The 20053-nt window shown below is 40.7% G+C and overlaps 1 protein-coding gene across 1 annotated transcript in view; it reads right to left on the reverse strand.

The window, feature by feature from the left end:
* grid2 (glutamate receptor, ionotropic, delta 2) overlaps positions 1 to 20053 on the reverse strand; it is a 406897-nt gene that overhangs the window by 164667 nt on the left and 222177 nt on the right. The window contains exon 5 of the mRNA XM_073465777.1: positions 1018 to 1071. Within this exon, the coding sequence (XP_073321878.1) occupies positions 1018 to 1071 (54 nt within the window). The remainder of the gene's footprint in view (positions 1 to 1017; positions 1072 to 20053) is intronic.

Genomic DNA, 20053 nt, shown 5'->3' on the forward strand with positions numbered 1-20053 from the left:
ATTTAGTTCAAACAGAAATACTTTCTTTGCATAACTGAGCAAGTAAGGGGACTGCCGAGCCTTGTAGCACTCAGCAGCATTGCTGGTTATGACTTGAAAAAGAAACAGAGAGAGTGGGAAAACCACATTATACGAAAGCATCTTGTACCAAATTAGGTTTTGCATTGTTCCTACAGTTAATGTTGTTTTTTGCCCGTCCGCCAGTGCATCGGCTTGTGTCTACGGTTGTGTTCTAGCACTTGTATGTGTGTGTGTGTGTGTGCTTGTGGCAGCTTGGACCCCCTGCTGTGTCCAGGCAGTTCACTGCAATGCCCAAGGCTACCAAGACACAGTGCATAAGTTAAAAGTGCACACACACACACATTCAGTACACAGAGAGACTTTAGCTGAGCGTGCTGGTTTTGTAAAAGCCACTTCTCATGCAGCAAGATCAAAGATGTGTTGCTATTCAAAATTCATACAAATTATAACCAATGTTAAAGTTTAATTATGTTTCTCTTATAGAAAAATTACAGGATTAGAGTTGTACACGTTGAAGAGAGTGACTTTGTTGACTGTCACTGCTTGTCTGCTCTTGTTAATCCAAAAAGCTCTTAATATTTAAGTGGTAATACTGAATCTGAACCGGGGATATACTCATCCAGAGGAATTCTGACTAAGGTCACCTCTGTTGTCTACGATACCTTTGTCTCTATAGAGTAGCTCTATCTTTAATAAGTGCTTAGTGTAAAAATATAAAATCTTTACTGTATTGTTGGTGCACAGGAGCGGGCGCTCACTGAAATAAACTAAATTGTCCTTGGTCATAAAGTTTTGTGTCTTATTTATTGGATAAACTGATGTAAAACAAAAGAAGTCAAAAACTTTTTTAAGCTCTCCTCTCTCCTTCAAGCGATAAAGACAGATAAGAAAGTTCTGGATCTAAAACCATAAACATTTCCAGGATAACTGAGACAATAAGGTGAACTGAAGGCACACCCAGGTACAGGATCCATAAATCATTTCCATAGCACTCACCTCATTAATCAGGATCCAGTGACAATCGAAGGCCACCAGGTTGGTCTCCACCACCTGCAACACAACAAAAAACACACCATCGTATTCAGAATTGAGGAAAACATGCCATTAATTTGGTAGAAACAAGCAGGATTCAGACATATATGGCTGCTCAAAAGAAGGGAAAGAAGTTCTGCAGGAGAAAAATAGTCAGACTTTTTGTTTTAAAGAAAAATAAATTCCTTACTGTCGTCTATAAAGATATTTTCTGGCTCAGATAATACGATTCACGGCAACTGAAGTGTGAATATTATGGAAAAGAACATTATGGAAATGTGCGAGGCTGGAACCCAGTGTGGAGCTTCGGCATAAGTGATTTGAGAAAACTTGTATCAAAAGGTGCTCAAGGTATCATTCAAAAATCTTTTCAAAAACATGCAAATATGGCGACGCTTGCGTGACAGAATACTCAAAAACACACACACACACACACACACACACACACACACACACACACACACTTACATCTCTACATTACAGCTTTCCCCGCTAATTTAAACAGATTAGACAGACTTCTGAGGAGACTCACTTCACTCTCTTCCTGTCTGTCTCTCAGTCATACACTTGGCCACAAATACGCCGTCTTAAAATAGTACGTGTCGGCACAAGGAATAAGAAAACCTTTGCTATGAATTGTTAATGGCGCAACTTAAATATTTAAACGTGTCAAGTCTTAACCAGAAGCTACGCAATTGTTTAACACTGCAGCAAAGACACAAGGAAATGGTGCTGCCTAGACAGACAGAGCAGCCGCACACACAAGGCAAAATCATTCTGAAGTCCAGACGAACCTACACCTACATTTCTGTTACGTCATCCCTTTTATACTTTCTTTCAGGTCACCCTCCGCCTGCGTTCACCTCCATGATCAGTGAACTCTGTCAGCGTCTAACACCCCTTCTCAATCATTTATCTGACAAGCATGAGGGTGACATCTCTTTACTCACTCCCACCCTTCTCCATATGTCTCCCCCGCAACATAAATACATAAGTGGAGCACACATTATGAGAACAGCTACTCCTCGAAACGACTCCCCTTCTCGCACAGCAGGGGTGTGATTAAACACACCGTATGTAATTTCTGCCATCAGCGGTCTCCCGATCAAAACAATGAAGACAAAAGAATTAGTTTGATGATGTCGAGAAGTTGCGTGAGATCTTGGGAGTTGCTGTTTTCATTGTTAAACAACCACCGTTGCTGCCTGACGTGACGCAGGTAGAGAAGTTCACAGAAGGGCAATGCATTGAAAAGAATGTACTTTAAGTCACAGCCGACTCCCTTTCTTACTCTCTGGCGAATCATCTGATGCAATGTTACCTTGAGTAAAAAACAAATTTCTCTGGGTGTGAACATTGTTGGAAACCCTTGGGATAATGCAAGTACTCAACAAAACGTATGTATTTTGTTTGTCTGTCTTCATCCAAATGGACAGGGCTGTAAAACTGGACATAGAGTAAGTAGAACATCACGTAAGGATAAGCAAAGGATACACTGAGGATACATACGAGACTAAATGACAGTGCCATTAAGAACCGACAAAAAGAAATACACTGAAGCAAAAAACAGATCTTTCTCTGCTCACTCAAACCAAACACTGTCATGTATAATCCACAGTCTCTGTGTTCTTGTCTATCATCCTGTCTCTTAACCTCCACCCACCTCTCACTTTGCAAAACCATCTCAAGTAATATCACCCCATGTGTATCATTTACTTTTCAACAGCGATGAAGGTTCAGTCTTGTTACCTTGATTTTGACTTTCTTTTGTCAGAAACACTTGTTTCCGCCTCTCACCTCTTTCGTCTCTCACTCTTCTCCCTTCAAATCCTTCCCGAACCTTTAATTTTGTCCTCTTATCTTCGCTCCTGCCTCACTTCTCATCCCATCATCTCTGCTCTCCTTTAATTGCTCACTTCTCCCTCCCCGACTGCACCCGCTCCTTGCTTTCTCCTCTCTGTACAACCCACCCGCCCCACCACCCTCCACTCCACTGGTGTAAAAATACAGTGCCACTCGTATATCATTAGCTATAATTGTCTAGGTGACTATAGCACCGTGTGTCATAAAACACTTTTTAGCCGTAAACAAAAGGCAACAGCTGGAGAGGGTGACGGAGCGTGGCTAATAGTGGTTTAATCTCCCACAGAGTCTCCATAAAACTTCATCATTATAACACCGACGGCTGCCGTAAAACACTCTGTCTACAGGAAACATTGTTGCGACACAGACCAGGGAGATGGAGGGAGAAGCAAAACAAGATTTCTTTTGCCATCATTTTTCTTCCCTGTCTACAACTCCATTTGTCTCTCTATTTCTTCTTCTTACTGAGAAGAACTTACAAAGAATCATCAGAATACTGGAGGTTATTAATCTTTTTTGCCGTCTCATGCCGTTTCTGTCTCTTTCTATTGTGATCACTGTGAAAACAGATACAAGGAGCAGTGAAGGACGGAGAAAGGAGAACGAGAAAAAAAAGGGACAGAGTTTGGCAAGCGGTTCTTTTGTTCTCCGTTTCTCTGCCCGTTTATCTTTCTGTCTTACCCTCCTTACTCCTGTTCCCTTCCCTCGGTGCTTATTAGACAATATTCTCACGGGATTGTGGGCAACACTGACTTTCCAAACATGGTAATGCGAAAATGAGTGTTTGCAACTTAATTTGTGAGTGTGAGTGGGTATGTAAAATAATGTAAATAAGTATATGTTGATGTTGTTTGCTCGTGTTGGGCGCATGCGAGCTATCCACTTCTTCCATTCTAACTTTCCTCTGGCAGCCGTCTGGACAGATGTTTCAAGCTAATTAGCGAAAGGGCAGACTCCTAACACTAGACGTGATTCCTGAGGGGTTGGATCTGTTCAATACACTCGCTCTCCCTCTCTCACTGTCTCTCTTAAGCACACATACAAATGCTCCTGCCAACATCCAATACTGCCTTGTTTGTGTGCATGTGCATTAGTGTTTGTCCACACACAACTACCACGGCCTTGATAACAACTCAATGCCTACATGGCAGGTAGGAGTCACTTAATGCCACCACAAAGATCCTTGTGACCTCTCTGACCAGCTCCACAAAGGCTCCATTCCTACTCACTATTCTGAAGTCAGAAAGATCAAACAAACACCAGCTCTGCAGTCCGGCACAAATCCAATCACTCAGTGTCAATATAAGTCTTTTCTCAAAGTCTGAAAGCAGACGGACAGGATCTGCAAAACCATACCACCATGTCTCATATGTGTTTCGGATAGTGGCCATGATACAGCCAAACACCATTATGTTCCTGTAATGACCTCCGTCCACATGTCAGTCCTGAATGAGTCCAACAAAGAGGCAACCATCGATTCAGGCCACTGCCGGCTGACACGAAGGTCTGCTGCTCATACCAAGGCCTGACCTCAGTTTCACTTTATTCACAAAGCAGTTGGAGCACAGTTACATTCATATGAGACATATTTGAGTTATGTGAAATGGAAAAGGGCCTCAGACACGGAGCAGATAGCATTTAAAATATATTTTTACTTACATGGTGAGCTATTTCCTGCTTAATTTTGTAGTCATGTGTCTTGTTGTCACCTGTGTTCCCTGTCGTCCTCCTGATTTCCCACCACACCTGTGTCACATCAGCCTCAACACTGCCAACTGCACTGTTCCCAGTGTTTCCACCTGCACCTCATCCCCTCGTTAGTTTAGTTTCCTCCTGTGCTCTTGTGCCTGTTCCCCGGTCCTGGTGTATTTCCTGTGTTCCTGATTTGTTCCTGTGATTTTCTGTTTTTTCCTCAGGTTTTGTGTTATTTTTGTATTTTTCTTTGCCTGACTTTTTATAGTTCGCACTTTGGGATTTTGGACAATCAGCTCATTAAAGCTTGCTTGCTTGCTACCTGCCTGCCTGCATGTCTTGCGTTTGGGTCCTTTCTGTGTAACTGTTATTCCATCAGTCTAAACATTCATTAAATAGGTAAGATACAGTAAATATGAAAGAATGGCACCTAAAACATGTAGGAGTATGCAGCCTAGGTATTCAAGCTTCGACATATTTTAGTCGTAACACCTAAAGAAACAGTCCGCACACACACACAAACACAATAAACATAATAAGCATATGCAGAGTATACAGTAAATATGGCTGTTTTGTTTCTGTGTGAGAGAGTAAGAAATATTAATGCAAAAGCAGATATTGCCTAAGTACATTGTGGGGGAAGCATGAAGAGGCCGAGTGGGCGTTGCTATTGAATAAAGTGCTCTAAATTGAAAATTAGTTGTGTAATTTAATTTCATGCACTATTTGTGATCAAATCAAGCAAATAGTCCACAGGCCAGCCTCCAAACTAGGAATATCTAAGCTTCACGCTTAAACATGCAGGCACAAGCTGTGAAAGTACAGACGCGCATACAAAATTACACAAGGACAAACATCTAAAAACACAAGAACACACACTTCCACAGACTCATTTCTACCACTGCATTCCCTCATTGCTGCATTATTTGTCCAAAAAAAAAGTATGTTTTACTTGCTGCACTGTATGGTTATGTATCCATTGGCGCACAGGAAAAATGACCATGCTATCAGCCCGGTCTGTCCAAGCCTGCTTTTAGATGACTATAATTCATTTGTGTGTCTGTGTCTGCATAAGTGCGTAGGGGGATAAGGTGGCTCTGTCTGGGTCTCGAGGTGGACGAGTACGATTACTGTTATCAACTCAAACCCTTCAATCCAACTGAATGCTCTAAGACGGAAGGCAAATATACAGAGAAACTGGAACATCAGAGAGGTGGGAGGAAAGCATGCACGGACGAGAGAGGTATGGAGAGAAGGATAGAGAGGATACGCAAATAGAAAAAGAAGAAGAGAGACGTAGATTTCGTGTAGTGTGATTGCCAGAGACTACAATCAGTAATCACTGACGCTGTAATGTCCATCTTTATTGATTTCCCAATGATGTAGTGGTAACATCAGTACTACATAGGGTACTGTGGAATATGACATAATTAGTAATACATACAGTATGCAGTCTGAAAATGAGGATAACATTTTTTTTCAAGAATCCAGCTCACTCTGGTCAGTTTCTAAATAAACTAATTGTGAATTCCCCAGTATAAACTCAGTGGCTACTTCATAACGGTGTTTAAATCATAATCACAAAGTAATGCGGGATTACTTAGTAACTACTGAGTATGATGTGTCCCTTTAAAGTAAATCTTTATTTGAATGGGCATGCATTAGACTGACACGACACCTGACATGAACATGAAGGCGTCGTAATGAACGCATATCAATGCTATGTCTGAGACGTCTTTGTTATGACAATTTGATATCAACCAACATAACCTGTAATAAAACCTAATCGTGTATCAACATTACATCACATGTTTATGCTGTCTGTTTTGACATCAGCTGTCATGAGACCATTATTATTGTGTCAGGAATATTACGCTTGACTTTAACTAGAGTGTTACAATTTGGGTTAGTCATTAAGATGCCTTTACATGTTAGAACAAGGAGGTTATGTTTCTGCCCACGTGTGTTTGTTGGTTGGTTGGTTTGTCAACAAGATTACACAAAAACTACTGAACAGATTTCCAAAAAACACTTGGATGGAGGATGGGTCTCGTCCCAGAAGAGACCGTGGAACCGGATAAAAAAAAAAAAAAAATCTGTTGTACTTAGGTGGCTGGTATCAATGAGTGAGTAAAAGTTGGTGCAGATCCAAATAAAAATCCAGATCTGACAGATTTGAATTTTACTTGATGCTGGCTTGATTGAATTAAAGGGGCCTGTTGGTATGCACTCTATGAGTGCCACTGTTAAATGCTTTTCTAGCAGTGTCATGAATCGTTTTCTTGCACACCCCTTCGAATAAAGTACTACCCACAACTTAACTCTGATTCTCTGTTCTCTGGTAATTCTTCATTATCTACCTAATCCTAAGTTTCTAATTAACAATTAATTAATTATCAGGGCAATTCTGTTTTGTGTACCTAAAGTGTGTTTTCTAAAGTGCGATAAAAATGTACCTATACAGAAGCAGCGCGCTCATAACATTTGGTTTCTACTCCAGTGATACACACTCATTTCATAATTGCATGTGAAAGCTTTCCAGTCCAATTATTACCACACATGGTGGTCTGTCCAGCCATTTACAACCTTTTGTTACTGCCTTCCTGCTAGCATGTCTACTGTCAGTCCTTTTCCCCTTTCAAGGCTCTTGACAGCCTCATACATACAACTCAGGGTTAACATGTTCCCACTTAAACACTCCCTTTCATCAATTAGTGAGCTATGTAACCTCTTTGCACCATCCTCTTTCATTCCCTTGCTGTCTCTTACTTAATCACAGACCCTTCCCCCTGTGTCTAACTTGCATGTCTCAGAAATCTGTTGAAAAACACATTGAAAAATTACCACTCCGGCGCTACACATAATAAGGAGAGGAGATTACCCTCTCGCCCTCTCACTTCATTTTCATTCAACCCATCTCTCCCATTCAGTCTCCCCGTCTTTAACCCTCCCTGTTTATGAATTGAGTATTTAGCGCATGCTAACTGCGGCATTTTCTCCCTGATACATCATAACTGCTTCATGTCACCGCTGCCATTTAGGCTTAATGTCACTAGCCTCACTCACGCTACTCCCACAGTATGCCTTATGCATGTCTGATGCCGTGTGTGTTTTGGAATTATGTATGTGTGTGCGCCCATTTGTGTGTTAAAAAGAGATGATGTCGAGCAGAGGGCGGCGCATTATGACAAACCTTTGCTCCATGGATTTCCATACTTGGCAGAGGAGCACTGAGCTCTGATTGATGGCGTGCAAACAGGGAAATACCAATATACAAACGCACAAACAGGCACTCAATTGGCATGCATTCTGTTAGCACACGAGCTGCTAAGACTGCTAATCTCAAGCGTCGTGTTTGTTTTTCCGCTGCCATGTTGTATGAATAAACAAACACAAATGTGCATCCCACACCACATACACTTGCATACATCATCATGAAAACAGAGGATACCTGCAGAGACATAAACTCACCCAACACTCACGGACATACACATCTTGGACATGATAGCTAAGACTGAAGCAGTGAATTGTCACATTAGATAGAGTTTTACACAAGCCACGGGGAGGTCATTCTGCCCAGAGACTGCTGGCTAACACACAACAAATACATACATCAGCCAAGAATAAACTGAATATTGTTTTTTATTCTCAGGACATCCGGGTGTCTTGTCTACAGGTTATGCTCTTATTGCTTCAGAATACTTTCAGTAGCAAAAGTGAGACTAGACCACGAGAAAGTAATGATTCAAGGGACTTTAAGTAAGCGATAAATCTAATAAAATATAGTGGGGCCACTCAGGCATAAAAGGTATTCTCATGGTAGTGCAGAGTAATGGCACACATTTTGATGAAAGTGTTCAGTGATTGAGTTGGACAAATGGCAGATGATTAATACATCGATTAAAGCATATGCTGACAAAGGTTTTAGTCCATAAAAAAATATCGAGTGGATGAAAGGGTCTCCTTTGGAGTTTTTGAGCACATGCATGCCACAAGTACTTTACACTGACAATACATTTCTTCCATCTGCAGAGAGCCACGATTGTCAGGTCTCAATTCTTACCAGTGAGAGTCACATTCTAGTAGCTTATTTTTTTGCATCTCATGGCCATAAAATGAAGATTTCAGCGACCGTCACACAGCAAAAAAAAAAGTAATGTTCACTGGTAAAATGCCAACGCACTGCAGAGCACTTCACTAGCCTCACTACACACCTGATGGTGCCATCTGATAAGGTTCAGTAGCTGGCGACAGAGGAAGAAATACTATAAGAAGGATATTTTCTTTTTTTCCCCTTGTTGTAGCCATGACTACATTTTTTTATACATTTTTTAGTATATAGTATCTGGTGATTATGCACTCAGAATAAAAACAAGAACAAGGCTTATTGTTTTTTATAGGTAGGCGATGCAGACATCACAGAACAGTGTTTGTTAATAGTGAAAGAATCTTGTGTGAAATCTAGGAAAGTGATAAAAATGTGACTTTTATATCAGTGCAGTGTAAAAAAGGGATTTTTTTATAAGGAAGCAGAGGGCAATGTAACAAAGCCTTGGTCATGGATGCAATGGACCATACCATGACATGAGTCATAGGGGTTTCAAAGGCCTTTGTGATTCCTCCCAACAACTAATGACTCTAAATCACAACCATTACTGTCTGTTTAATTAGTCTGATCCAGCCGTGGTCACACACCAGCAATCTTTAAAGTCCCTAAAGGTTTTGCTTGTATGCTAGTGCGGCAGGGAAACAGAGATATTGAAAAAGCAGATTGTGTCTATGTGTGTGTGTGTGTGCGAGGGAGAGAGTTTTTTAGTGAATGCTCATGAACGTTGTCTCTTTGCGAACCCTGTTTGACGAGGTGGCTTGCTCCTTCTCTCGCTCTCTCACCCACACACACACACATACCGACAGAGAGCTGTCACACTCAACAAAAGCCACCAAAACTCATTTTGACAAGGTCTCGCCCTGCTCACCAACCCACCACACACACCATTGGCATTATTGATCAATCACTCACTTTCTGATGAAAACAAGAGGAAAGAGCAGCAGAGTCATTCACTATTTTCTTTTTGTCCTATCAGCAGCAGACATTTCTCAGCAGCTATACGTTTCTCTGTCCATGATGTCCCCGTCTCCTCTCTCTCTCTCTCTCTCTCTCTCTCTCTCTGACATATAATATAATGCTAGGACAGCAGAAGTCTGTGATAGTATGTGCTGTGATGGCAAAGGGTAAAAGGGCCAACATGCAAGACATCTATCATCCTCGCAATGTGTGTGTGTGTGTGTGTGTGTGTGTGTGTGTGTGTGTGTGTGTGTGTGTGTGTTGGTGTGTGTGTTGGTGTGTGTGTGTGTGAATCTATGTGTGTACGCAGAGGCACACAAGACTTTGTCGGCATGCGCGCGAATGTCGGCCTTTGAGTTTATTGATCAGTCCGCAGATACCAGCACAGCCAAATCCACAGAGACAATGTATAACACAATTGCAAACACACACACACACACACACACACACACACACACACACACACACACACACACAAGCATGCACGCACAGTTGCACACATCCACCACGACCAGCCCCAGCAAATATGACGATATGCAAGCTGACATTTAGATATGAGCAGATCAATGGCTGGAACAAATAGAATAAGCGGTCTTGATAGATCTTAGGTAAACTGCTGTGTGTGTGCGTGTGTGTGTGTGTGTGTGCATGTTTGTGTGTATGTTGTTTAATTGATTTGCTCAAGCTTTTCCAGTAGTATTTTTATTTTTTATTTTACACCTTTAGCATGCCTATCCATTACACATATAAAACACCCGTCTAACCACCAGTTACTGTAGGAAAACTGGCTAATACAATGATGTAGATTCAGGTCACAAGCTCGTATTCTGCATTTAAACCCATACCATTTGAAAAGTGCAATTTTGTTTACCTTTTGTTGTTTATGTGCGCTTTAAAATTATTCCCAAACACACTGGACAGAAGCCCACTAACACCAAATAACATCTGGCTTTTGTCTGTAACGTGAAGGCACATATATCAGCATTCACTCTGGCGTCAAATGACTCTGCAGCATTCAGCTGTGATGGACACACAACACCCGGATGGGTACACTAACTTTGGCCGGTTTTCAGGCGCGATGCTGAGATATGTGTTAAAGTTAATGTTTTGGGTTTTTTTTTTTCTTACCAAGGAAGATGATTTAAATTCTTATTTTTCTCAATGAAATTTTAAAAAATGGAATTTAGTCTTATTACCAAATTTAGCCTTAAGCTCACCCACTCAAAATATTGGCTGGGTCACATAAATGTTTAATGAGCTTCAACCTTTAACCACTTATGGTTAAATGAATAACTAAACAGAACAAACATTTTGTTTGGAAATACTTACAAATGTCATTGCATGCAATTACTTTCTAAGCCACCATGATCTCAAACTAAATACAACTGTTCTCTGTGAAGACTACCTGATAAATATTCTGCACTCCTACTTCACAAAAGGCCAATGGGGTTGCAATAGTAAAATGTTTAATGCGACTCTGTACACCTTAGATATTTTATGCATCAATGAACAGGCCAGTTATTACAAATATTATTGTTTACTCATGTTGATGCGATAGCATCATAGCTTTAAAAATAGAATATGAGCCAAAAGAACAGACAATCATCTTCACATTACGGGCTTTTATTGCCCTCTTAAACCATCTTTATGACAACTGCTGCAAAGAAGTAATACCCAGTATTAGCTCAGTGGCCCAGCTGATGGTAGGTCATGTCAGTGTGGGGGAAAACATGGCAGAAGAGAGCAGAACACAGGTGAATTAGAAGATTAACCCATGCCCCAAAATGTCAGAACCTATACCAACCGAAATTGCCTAAGGCAAGGTCAGATGAGTGGACTGAAAGGTTAGCTGAAAGGTTTGTGCATGGCTGTGAGAGTGAGACAGATGGAGATGAATTGACAGGGAGAGAGAAGTCTTGTAGATGTTTGTGTGCTGCTGAAGTGTTCCTGTGAGCCAGCTCTGCTTCTACACGTTGTCTAATCTTTGACCCAATATGAAATGATTCTGCTGCCTTTTTTCATCCATCCATCCATCGGTGTTCAGTCCAACTGTCCATCTGTCACTCCCCCTTCCCCTCTCACTGACTGCACTATATGAAAGGTACACCACATGACACCAGATATGGGTTTATCTTCATACGTGTCAATCATGCATAGACACACACACATACTATACATAAACACAGCAAACTAAACACTACTAACACGTTGTATCACACAGAGAGTTGTATAAGACATTTTTATGTTAACTTTTTAACTGAGGAGTCAGACAGTGAAGAAGTCCACAAATTATGCCTTGCTGGTTGTTGAAAAATTGTTCTGAAAACATCCAAGTTGGCTTCAAGAGAATGACATTTCTTTTTTTTGCATATGGGGTCACTGTAAGTCATATCCTTATAGACTGAATCAGTGTTGGTGTAACAACCATACAACATGAGATGAAGCAGTTTCCACTAGGAAGAAAGAGGTGGGTCATATTAGTACACAGTATGAAGGGTCGGTGTTTGAGTGAGTGAGCAATGAAGGGAATAACCAGCTGTATATGGTGGAGAGAACCAGCTGTTATGGCCCTCAATTACACATCTGATCTGGCCTCCAGGGGTAGAAGCATATGTTAAAGTCATCAGCCAGAGGAGCTGACCTCACAGTGCACTCATGTTTTACAGGTAACTCTGGGGGCTGGCAATTTCCATCATTTTAACTTTAATTGAGGTTTTTTTTCTTTAAATGATAAAACAGGTTTATATTAAAGTGCTATAAGTACATTTCAACTGTCCGTGGAAACACTGTAAGGAAACGCTCTCAGCTGTGAAATTGAATTAATAATTACATACTTGATTCAATAATTAACCTCCTACATAGTGTTCTATTGTTAACAGGGTTTTGATATTTCGGAGATGAACGACATGTGCCTTTCTTCCTTTAATCACAGTTAATAGCCTACACAGCTATCACTTTTGCTTTACTGAGATGTTAAGTAGTCATTCTGCAGGAAAATAAGTTTTTACTTTAAATGAATGCGTGACATTTAGGAAAGTATCGGAGTTCTTAAAATAACTAGCTTGACACCAACATCTTCGGCAATGATACTTTAATCTACATGACCCTGTTTGTTCTGTAAAATGGAAGGATTTCTCCACAATAAACTATTTCTAAAAAGGCATGCTCTTTGCCACTTGGGATATAATTAAAAATCAAATTGAGCATACATTTGTTTTCTCTTAACTCGCTAATTTTCTCTTGTGCTTGCTTTCTGGTCCAAACTTCTTATGAGATTAAAAGCTTTCAATCGACTTCTTTTAACTAGGACAGTCATCATATCTCCTCTATTTAGGAAAGCTGCAGAGCTGTACTTATCTGCAATTAGTTCCTAGTAGGAGGCCAATCATATGATACACATGTACGCACATTCGCATTTAATTTTAAACGATAAGCTTCTAATGTGACTTGATGGCTGAACAGCTTACCGATACACTGCTGCAGTGAATTTAACTGGTGTAAGCACTTTAAATACTGATGAAATGCAATTTAGTTATGTCTCAATTTTGGCATCAAGACAATTATGCTTAGCTTCCACAGGTGTACGCGCACCTGTCATAACAATGCTAAGTTGAATCTACATCATACCTACTGAGACAAACTCAAAGATGTCATCAGTAATTTCAATATCACTCACTCACAAAAGAGAATGTGTACTCCTCGCTGAGAGCAAGTGGGACACTTCATAAATAAGTTATTAAACATAACTCCGACACAAAATGCCTCCTGCAAAATCTTAGCCACGGGGCACTGTGCCCTAAAGTCAAAGCAAAGCCAAGATAATAGATTAGTTGACCCTGAAGTCAGATTACATCTTCGGTCCTCAATTATCAAATCATTTTATTCCTCCATTTCCTGCTGGGGCCTGTTGAAAGGAGACTATCTGACCCTGAGTCTGACCCTATTAGAGAGACAAGGAAGAAGGAGATAACATGGCTGTCACTGAGTGGGCAAACAGGACTTCAAGTGTATAATTTGTTTGTTTTGTGCATATGAGAGAGATACAGACAGATACATCCCAAAAGAGTCCACGGTATTATTAAAGCACCACGAACATGTCTGAGGAGAACAGGTTACTACATGATGGGAACAGGAGAAAAGTGAAAATGACAGAAAAGCTGAGGTGAACAAGGCAAAGAAAGGGGTGGTGGATATAAAATGAAACCACAAGGCAGGAACAAATGTGATGCCAGATTTTCAGAAATGTTGAAAATGCTGAAATAGTGTCTCAGTCTCAGATATCACATGTGACAAATGGTGTAGTCAAGAGAGAACAAAATGAATGAACTTTGACTTACAGCAAAAATATCAACACACATACACACTACTCAAGCTATTACACTTGTGCCTGCGATCCCTCAATTGTGCACACAATAAACACATGTGCACACACAGCAGAGGGTCTCCACGGGTCGCAGCGCTTGGAAATTGGACTGTGTTTGTGTGTGTGTGTGTGTTTCTTGACACAGCATAGCGGAAAGTTGTCACTTTTCATTACGATACAGACATGAGTTTCAACTGAAGTCAGCAGGATTCAAAGGGATCATACAGTATGATGCTTGAATTGGGCCATCAAAAACACCATGTACAAAAATGAAGTGAGAAATGAAAAGTGTTTGGTTGGAGATTGTTTTCATGGTTACAAGGAAATCCAAACTGACTGCTGATCCGGGGACTTCAGGGCAAAGCATGGTCTTTGGAGCAGAAGTCACAGACTTGACAACCATCTACTCCAACCCCCTCATGTAAAAAGTTTTGGTGCTACAATGACTTCCCTCATATTCCCATTCCCCTCAATCGATTTTTAAGTTAATAATGTGATTCCTGCGTGAATCAGGATTATGGATCCCAGATCTGCCCTACTCTGCCTCTGATTAGTTAGTGGACCAATTGGCTGCATTCTCTATGCTTGACTCTAACTGTTAACGCACACAGTAGCTCTGGTTGTGTTTGTTTTCTTTGCTGTTTTGATACAGGGTTATATGAGCTGTCGTTATCTCAGTAAACACACCAACTTCTTCTGCATCCTTCCTGGTCTTCTGCTGCTCCTCTTAGAGTCACTCATCCTCCGGAGCTGCTCTTTGCTGTGTCTTTGGGCTCATTATGTGGAGCAGACAGGGCCAGGTTGCCGCTGCCTAATGAGCCCAGAGACACAGCAGTTGCAGCAGCTGAGTAAGTCGGTGTGTTTACCAGGGAAGCAACAGCTCACAATCAGCTGAATCAGCTTCGCCACTGGCTGTTTGTTCTACAAACCAACTGCAAATAAATAAAATAAAAAATATATTAAAAAAAATAACACAAACAAAACCCATTAACACCAGACACCACTGAACATACAGTTATGAAATAGCATGCTAGCTAGCTAATTCATGTTTATTTTGTGGTCTGATAAAAGAGTAAATTCATCATGGCCAAATGGCATCCCTCCCTCCTTCTGGCACTTGGCTGTGGGCACAGGCACTAGTGATCTCTGTCTATAACAGATTTTTTTTTGTTTCGTCTTTGTGAGGGGAGGAAGGTGCCTGGGTAGATGTTGGGTTTGCCTTGTTTTTGTGCTCTGTGTTTACGCACTCTGCGATAAAAGAAAAACAAATGCTCAACATGCAGCACCGACAGTGTAAAGGCTCTGCACCTTTTTCAAAAAAAGCACATTTGCAATTCTCTGTTCTTAAGTGCTCGAGGCTCAGTAAATTACAGTAGTTAGAGACACATTCTTGTCAAGCTTCTTTGAACTTACACAATGTGATGCATGAGTCATTACAAAGGATTTTATTATACACCGATAAGAAAAGCCTGTCTATACAAGAATACTCAAAAAATATCTGTATATAGTAATTACAGGACAACACCTTTCAATTACACAGGCTCGACTGGTTCCCTTGTCTGTTTCACTGTTGAGATATCTGTATCTGCTGGGGAACATATTTGTGCTCTCTGCAAGAACTAAATAAAGTAACATACAGAATGCATTTCAACACAGCCTACTTGTCAGATGCGCCTCTTAAAAGCTACCATGTTTGTTTGTGGCCATTCAGCCATACACTGTAAGAGGCTTTAGGAAAAGAAAGCCTTTTGCTTTATTGTCAGCTGTCAGCAAGGTACTGTACTTACAGCATCTCTGTGGCTTCCATTGAAACATTGAATGCTTTTATCTGTTTCTGTGTCTTTGCCCAGAGTCTCCCATCCACAATCATCTCCCAGTTTGTCCTTCTTCACTGCACAAAGCCTGCATTTTTCTCTCCCACTAACTGCCCCTTTTCATTTCTGATTTCACTGTGCTTCATCTCTCTCCCGCTCTCCTCCCTTTTTTCTTCCTGTCACCGATCTCCCTCTCTTTCACCCAAGACAGTTCCAATTTCACATCTACTACATCTTCAATAACATGGATCCCATTAGGAGCTGAGCATGGGAATTACCAGTGGATGCAGCCGTAAACATGTTCCATAATCGAAGCGGCGGAAGTATAGGGAGGATATGAAGGGTTGAAGAAACACGTTTAATTTCTTTCTCCCACTTGTTTTCTCCCTGAACACTACAGTCGCACCTCTGTCACCCATCTCATGAAGAGTGTTTAGCTTTGTTGTGTTTGTAGTGAGTGAGCCATCATTCGATATAATGATCTCTGGCGTGTATGGGGACACACATGTTTTTTTGTTGTTGATGAGAGTAAAGGGAGATAAATTGATAAAGGCAAGGTAAACTAATAGAGATGGAAACATGATGGTGGAAGAGCGAGGAGCGAAATGGATGCTTGTAGGGCATAGAGTCCATGAAGAGTGTGTAGGTGAGGCAAAGTGTGGGCGAGTGTGTGTGTGTTTGCGCATGTTTAAGAGTTTGAGTACATAGCAGGGAAACCGAGGAGGGGAGAGGGAAAGAGACAGCAGATAAGCACATTGCCAAAGTGAAAGAAATATGCGATGACAAGCTTTCTCTCTCTCTCTCTCACACACACACACACACACACACACAAATCTGTATCATCTCTAAAGTACTTACTGGCATCCCCATTAGTGGCTGCACTAGCGGCAGTCAATAGCGCTAACCTTTGGTGCTCCTTGCACACAGACACACACAGACACACACAAAAAACAGCCAACCTTTCAGTCCTTTAGCAGTAATGCTCTATAATCATTGCGCTTCCAGCTCCATGTGCACAGATAAAACCTTAATGTCATCGCACATCACATGCGCGCACACACACACACACACAAACACACACCCTGTTTGTTGAGATAAGGACATAATGCCATCTTTCTGTCTGGTGATAAAGTTCAAGGGGAGAACTAGAGCCAAGCCCTTGAAGTGCCCTTTGGACTGCACTGGAAAGTGGAAGGTGGAGGATGCCGTCTTCATCTCTCTTCCTCTGCAAGTGTATTTGTGTCTGTTTTGCGTGGATGTATATATTCATATAGAGTGCATGTACTGTACACTGACACAGCCTCAAAGGTCCAGGAACTGCCAGTGGACCCTACAGCAAAATGAATAATGTGAAGATCAACGTTAGCACTGCCTCATTAGATTTGTTTGGTCAAAGTCTGCTTATACTGAGTTTAGAATATACAATACAAGCTTGATAATGGCCCAGTTCAACAGCATCGGGGCAATTGTGGCTATGCTGGTGGAGCAATCGTCCACTAAACCTAGACAGCAGTCACCTTGAGAACAGTCCAAGTGTCCTTGAGCAAGACTGAACCCCAATTGCTCCGGATGGTCAGTCCTCACATGGTAGCTTGCTGCAACTGGTGTGTGAATGTGTGTGAGGATGGGTAAATGAGAGGCACTGTGAGATTATGACAATTAAAGTGGCATCTGGGATGTTTCAACAAAAAGCTGAGTGAACCACTTTAAACAGGCTGAAGCAAAAGAGAAGCATTGTTGTGTTGTGTTACCATTTTAATATCACCCTCTGGTTTGGAGAATACTGTATCACCAAAGTAATTACACCTCTGGGTATCTATTGGTATGCTGCACAATCACATCCTCCTAACTAGGAAGATACAAGACAGACCCCACCATCATTGTGGAGTGACAACAAATTGATTCATACACTCAAAAAAAATAAAATAAATAAATATAAAATACTTTTGTTTTGGTCCCATTTTTGTGCACCCAAGAAACTAATTTCTCTCTTTTTTTAGCACAAATTTGTAAAACCCGAGTTAGTGAGCACTTCTCTATTGCCAAAACAATCTAGGACGCTGATTGAGAGCATGATAAGCGCACAGACCAATAATTGTCTTTGGGGCAGATGCTGATAAAAGAGTAATATCTGATACAGATATACACCGATTCTTATCAATGACCCCTAAAATGTGTTTATCAGACGCAAAAAATATGTTACAGAGGCCGGACAGTTTACAGTTTAACAATAAACTTTACAGTCTAAAATAACAGTCGTCTCCATTAAAACCTCTAAAAAACAGTTTCATATCTCTTCCAATATCAATATCAACTGCCATATCAGTCAGGCTCTATGAAGGCCACTCTGAATGTACACTCTTATCACAACACATAATGCCATGGATGTCACAAGGTTTGAGGGAGTGCAACTAGCATGATGACTGCATGAATGTCCACCAGACAGACTTTTATTTTGAAAGACAGATTTGCGTCTGTGTGTTCACAATCATCCATTGATTCTTTGTTCTCTACTAAAGGGTATCCTTCCGCTTCTTCCCCATCACCATTTCTCTTCACCTTTTCCATTCGTCTGCTCTTCGCATGTTCATCCTTCACACTCTACATCATCCATTTATGTCTCTTTATCTGTCCCCCCCTTTCCGCTTTACCCTTCTAAATCACTTTTCGACTGACCTCTATCAAGGAACAAATACAAATTTCAAAGTCATTATGCCATGCATGTGAGCATTAAGTGGAGATTAACTCAAAAGCCTGGTGCAATCTGTGTTATAGCTGATAGGAAGTTCATTTGATTTTGAAGTTTTGTAAAAGTAAGTCACCAAATTTATCAATTTAAATGCCTTTGAAGACACCTTAATCTTCGTTAATCCCTACCCCTCTTTGTATCCCACGCCTCCCTGTCATTTTTAGTACCTCAATTGATCCTTCAAACTTTTCCCTATCTCCCTGCTTCCCTTAGCTTCATAGCCTCTCTTTTTAAAATGAACTTCAGCACCCTTCTGTCCTCCTTCTTCCTGTCTGTCAATCCATCAAGAACTCCTCCGCTCCTTTTTTTACATCCTCTCCTGCGTGTCCCATAATTACAAGTGTCAACATTTGCTTCTCATGCTCCATTGCCAAAGCTAAGACGTCACAGGCATGACACACAATCTGTGTGTGTAATACCAAGAAGAAGAAAATCTCAAAAAGTCGAAGAAATTCAATCAAACAACCCACAAAACTCGCCATGTTAATCACTGTCATTTTCTACTCTTCAATCTATTCTGACAATGCTCGGCCAACCCACTGTCCTCCATAACTGAGTGGTTAACCTCGCGAAGTTCAGCAAAAGTTGACTCTGAATGAAAAAGAAAAGAAAAGAAAAGAAAAGCCTTCATGTATCAATAAGCAAACGCAAAAGAGACGGCTGGGAACATTTATAACATACTGAACCATAGTATCATATTAAGTAGCTCTGTGCTGATTTCTCTAATTTCCCTTCATTTTAAGACATATAATGTGTATAAATGTTGAGAAGATTAAATAATGATGTTAGATCATTGTCAGATTGTCTTTCTTATGTCCGACTGCACATTTAAAACATACTTTAATTCTCAATAAAATATAATATAATGTCATATCATGTAATATAATATAATATAATATGATATAATATTATAGAATAAATGATATGTTGTACAGTAAATGTTATCCATTTTGACTGTAATTGACAGCCCACATTGTCTCTCACAGGCATACATTTCATGGCCCTTGGGACCAGAATGAATCTGGGGTATTCATTATAAATTGTGGAAAATTCATGCACAGGGTGTTGATAAGAACATACATATTCATCAGTGGCAGTGGTGCAAGGCTGAATCACAACATCTGAATTAAGGCTCCATTAGCAATAGAAGGCTTCTAATCCTGACCCCCCCCAGGGATGATTGTCAAGAATGAATTAAAATGTTTTTAAGAGAGGTGATCAGGTCCGTGAGAAAATTGTCCATGACCAGGAAAATAGCTCAGCTTCAGACAGATTTTATACATAAGAGAGCGTATTTTTGAAAGGTGCTTCTTTACAATACCTGTGGGCCAGGACGCAGCGTTAATTTGAATTGTCTACCCAAGTCACCATAGTCAAGATTAATGGTAATATGTACAGTATCCTAGTCACAACATGAAATAAGCATCTTTTAGTGACCAGCTAATTATTATATT

The sequence above is a fragment of the Pagrus major genome, chromosome 5, assembly GCF_040436345.1.
Source record: "Pagrus major chromosome 5, Pma_NU_1.0".
NCBI lineage: Eukaryota > Metazoa > Chordata > Actinopteri > Spariformes > Sparidae > Pagrus > Pagrus major.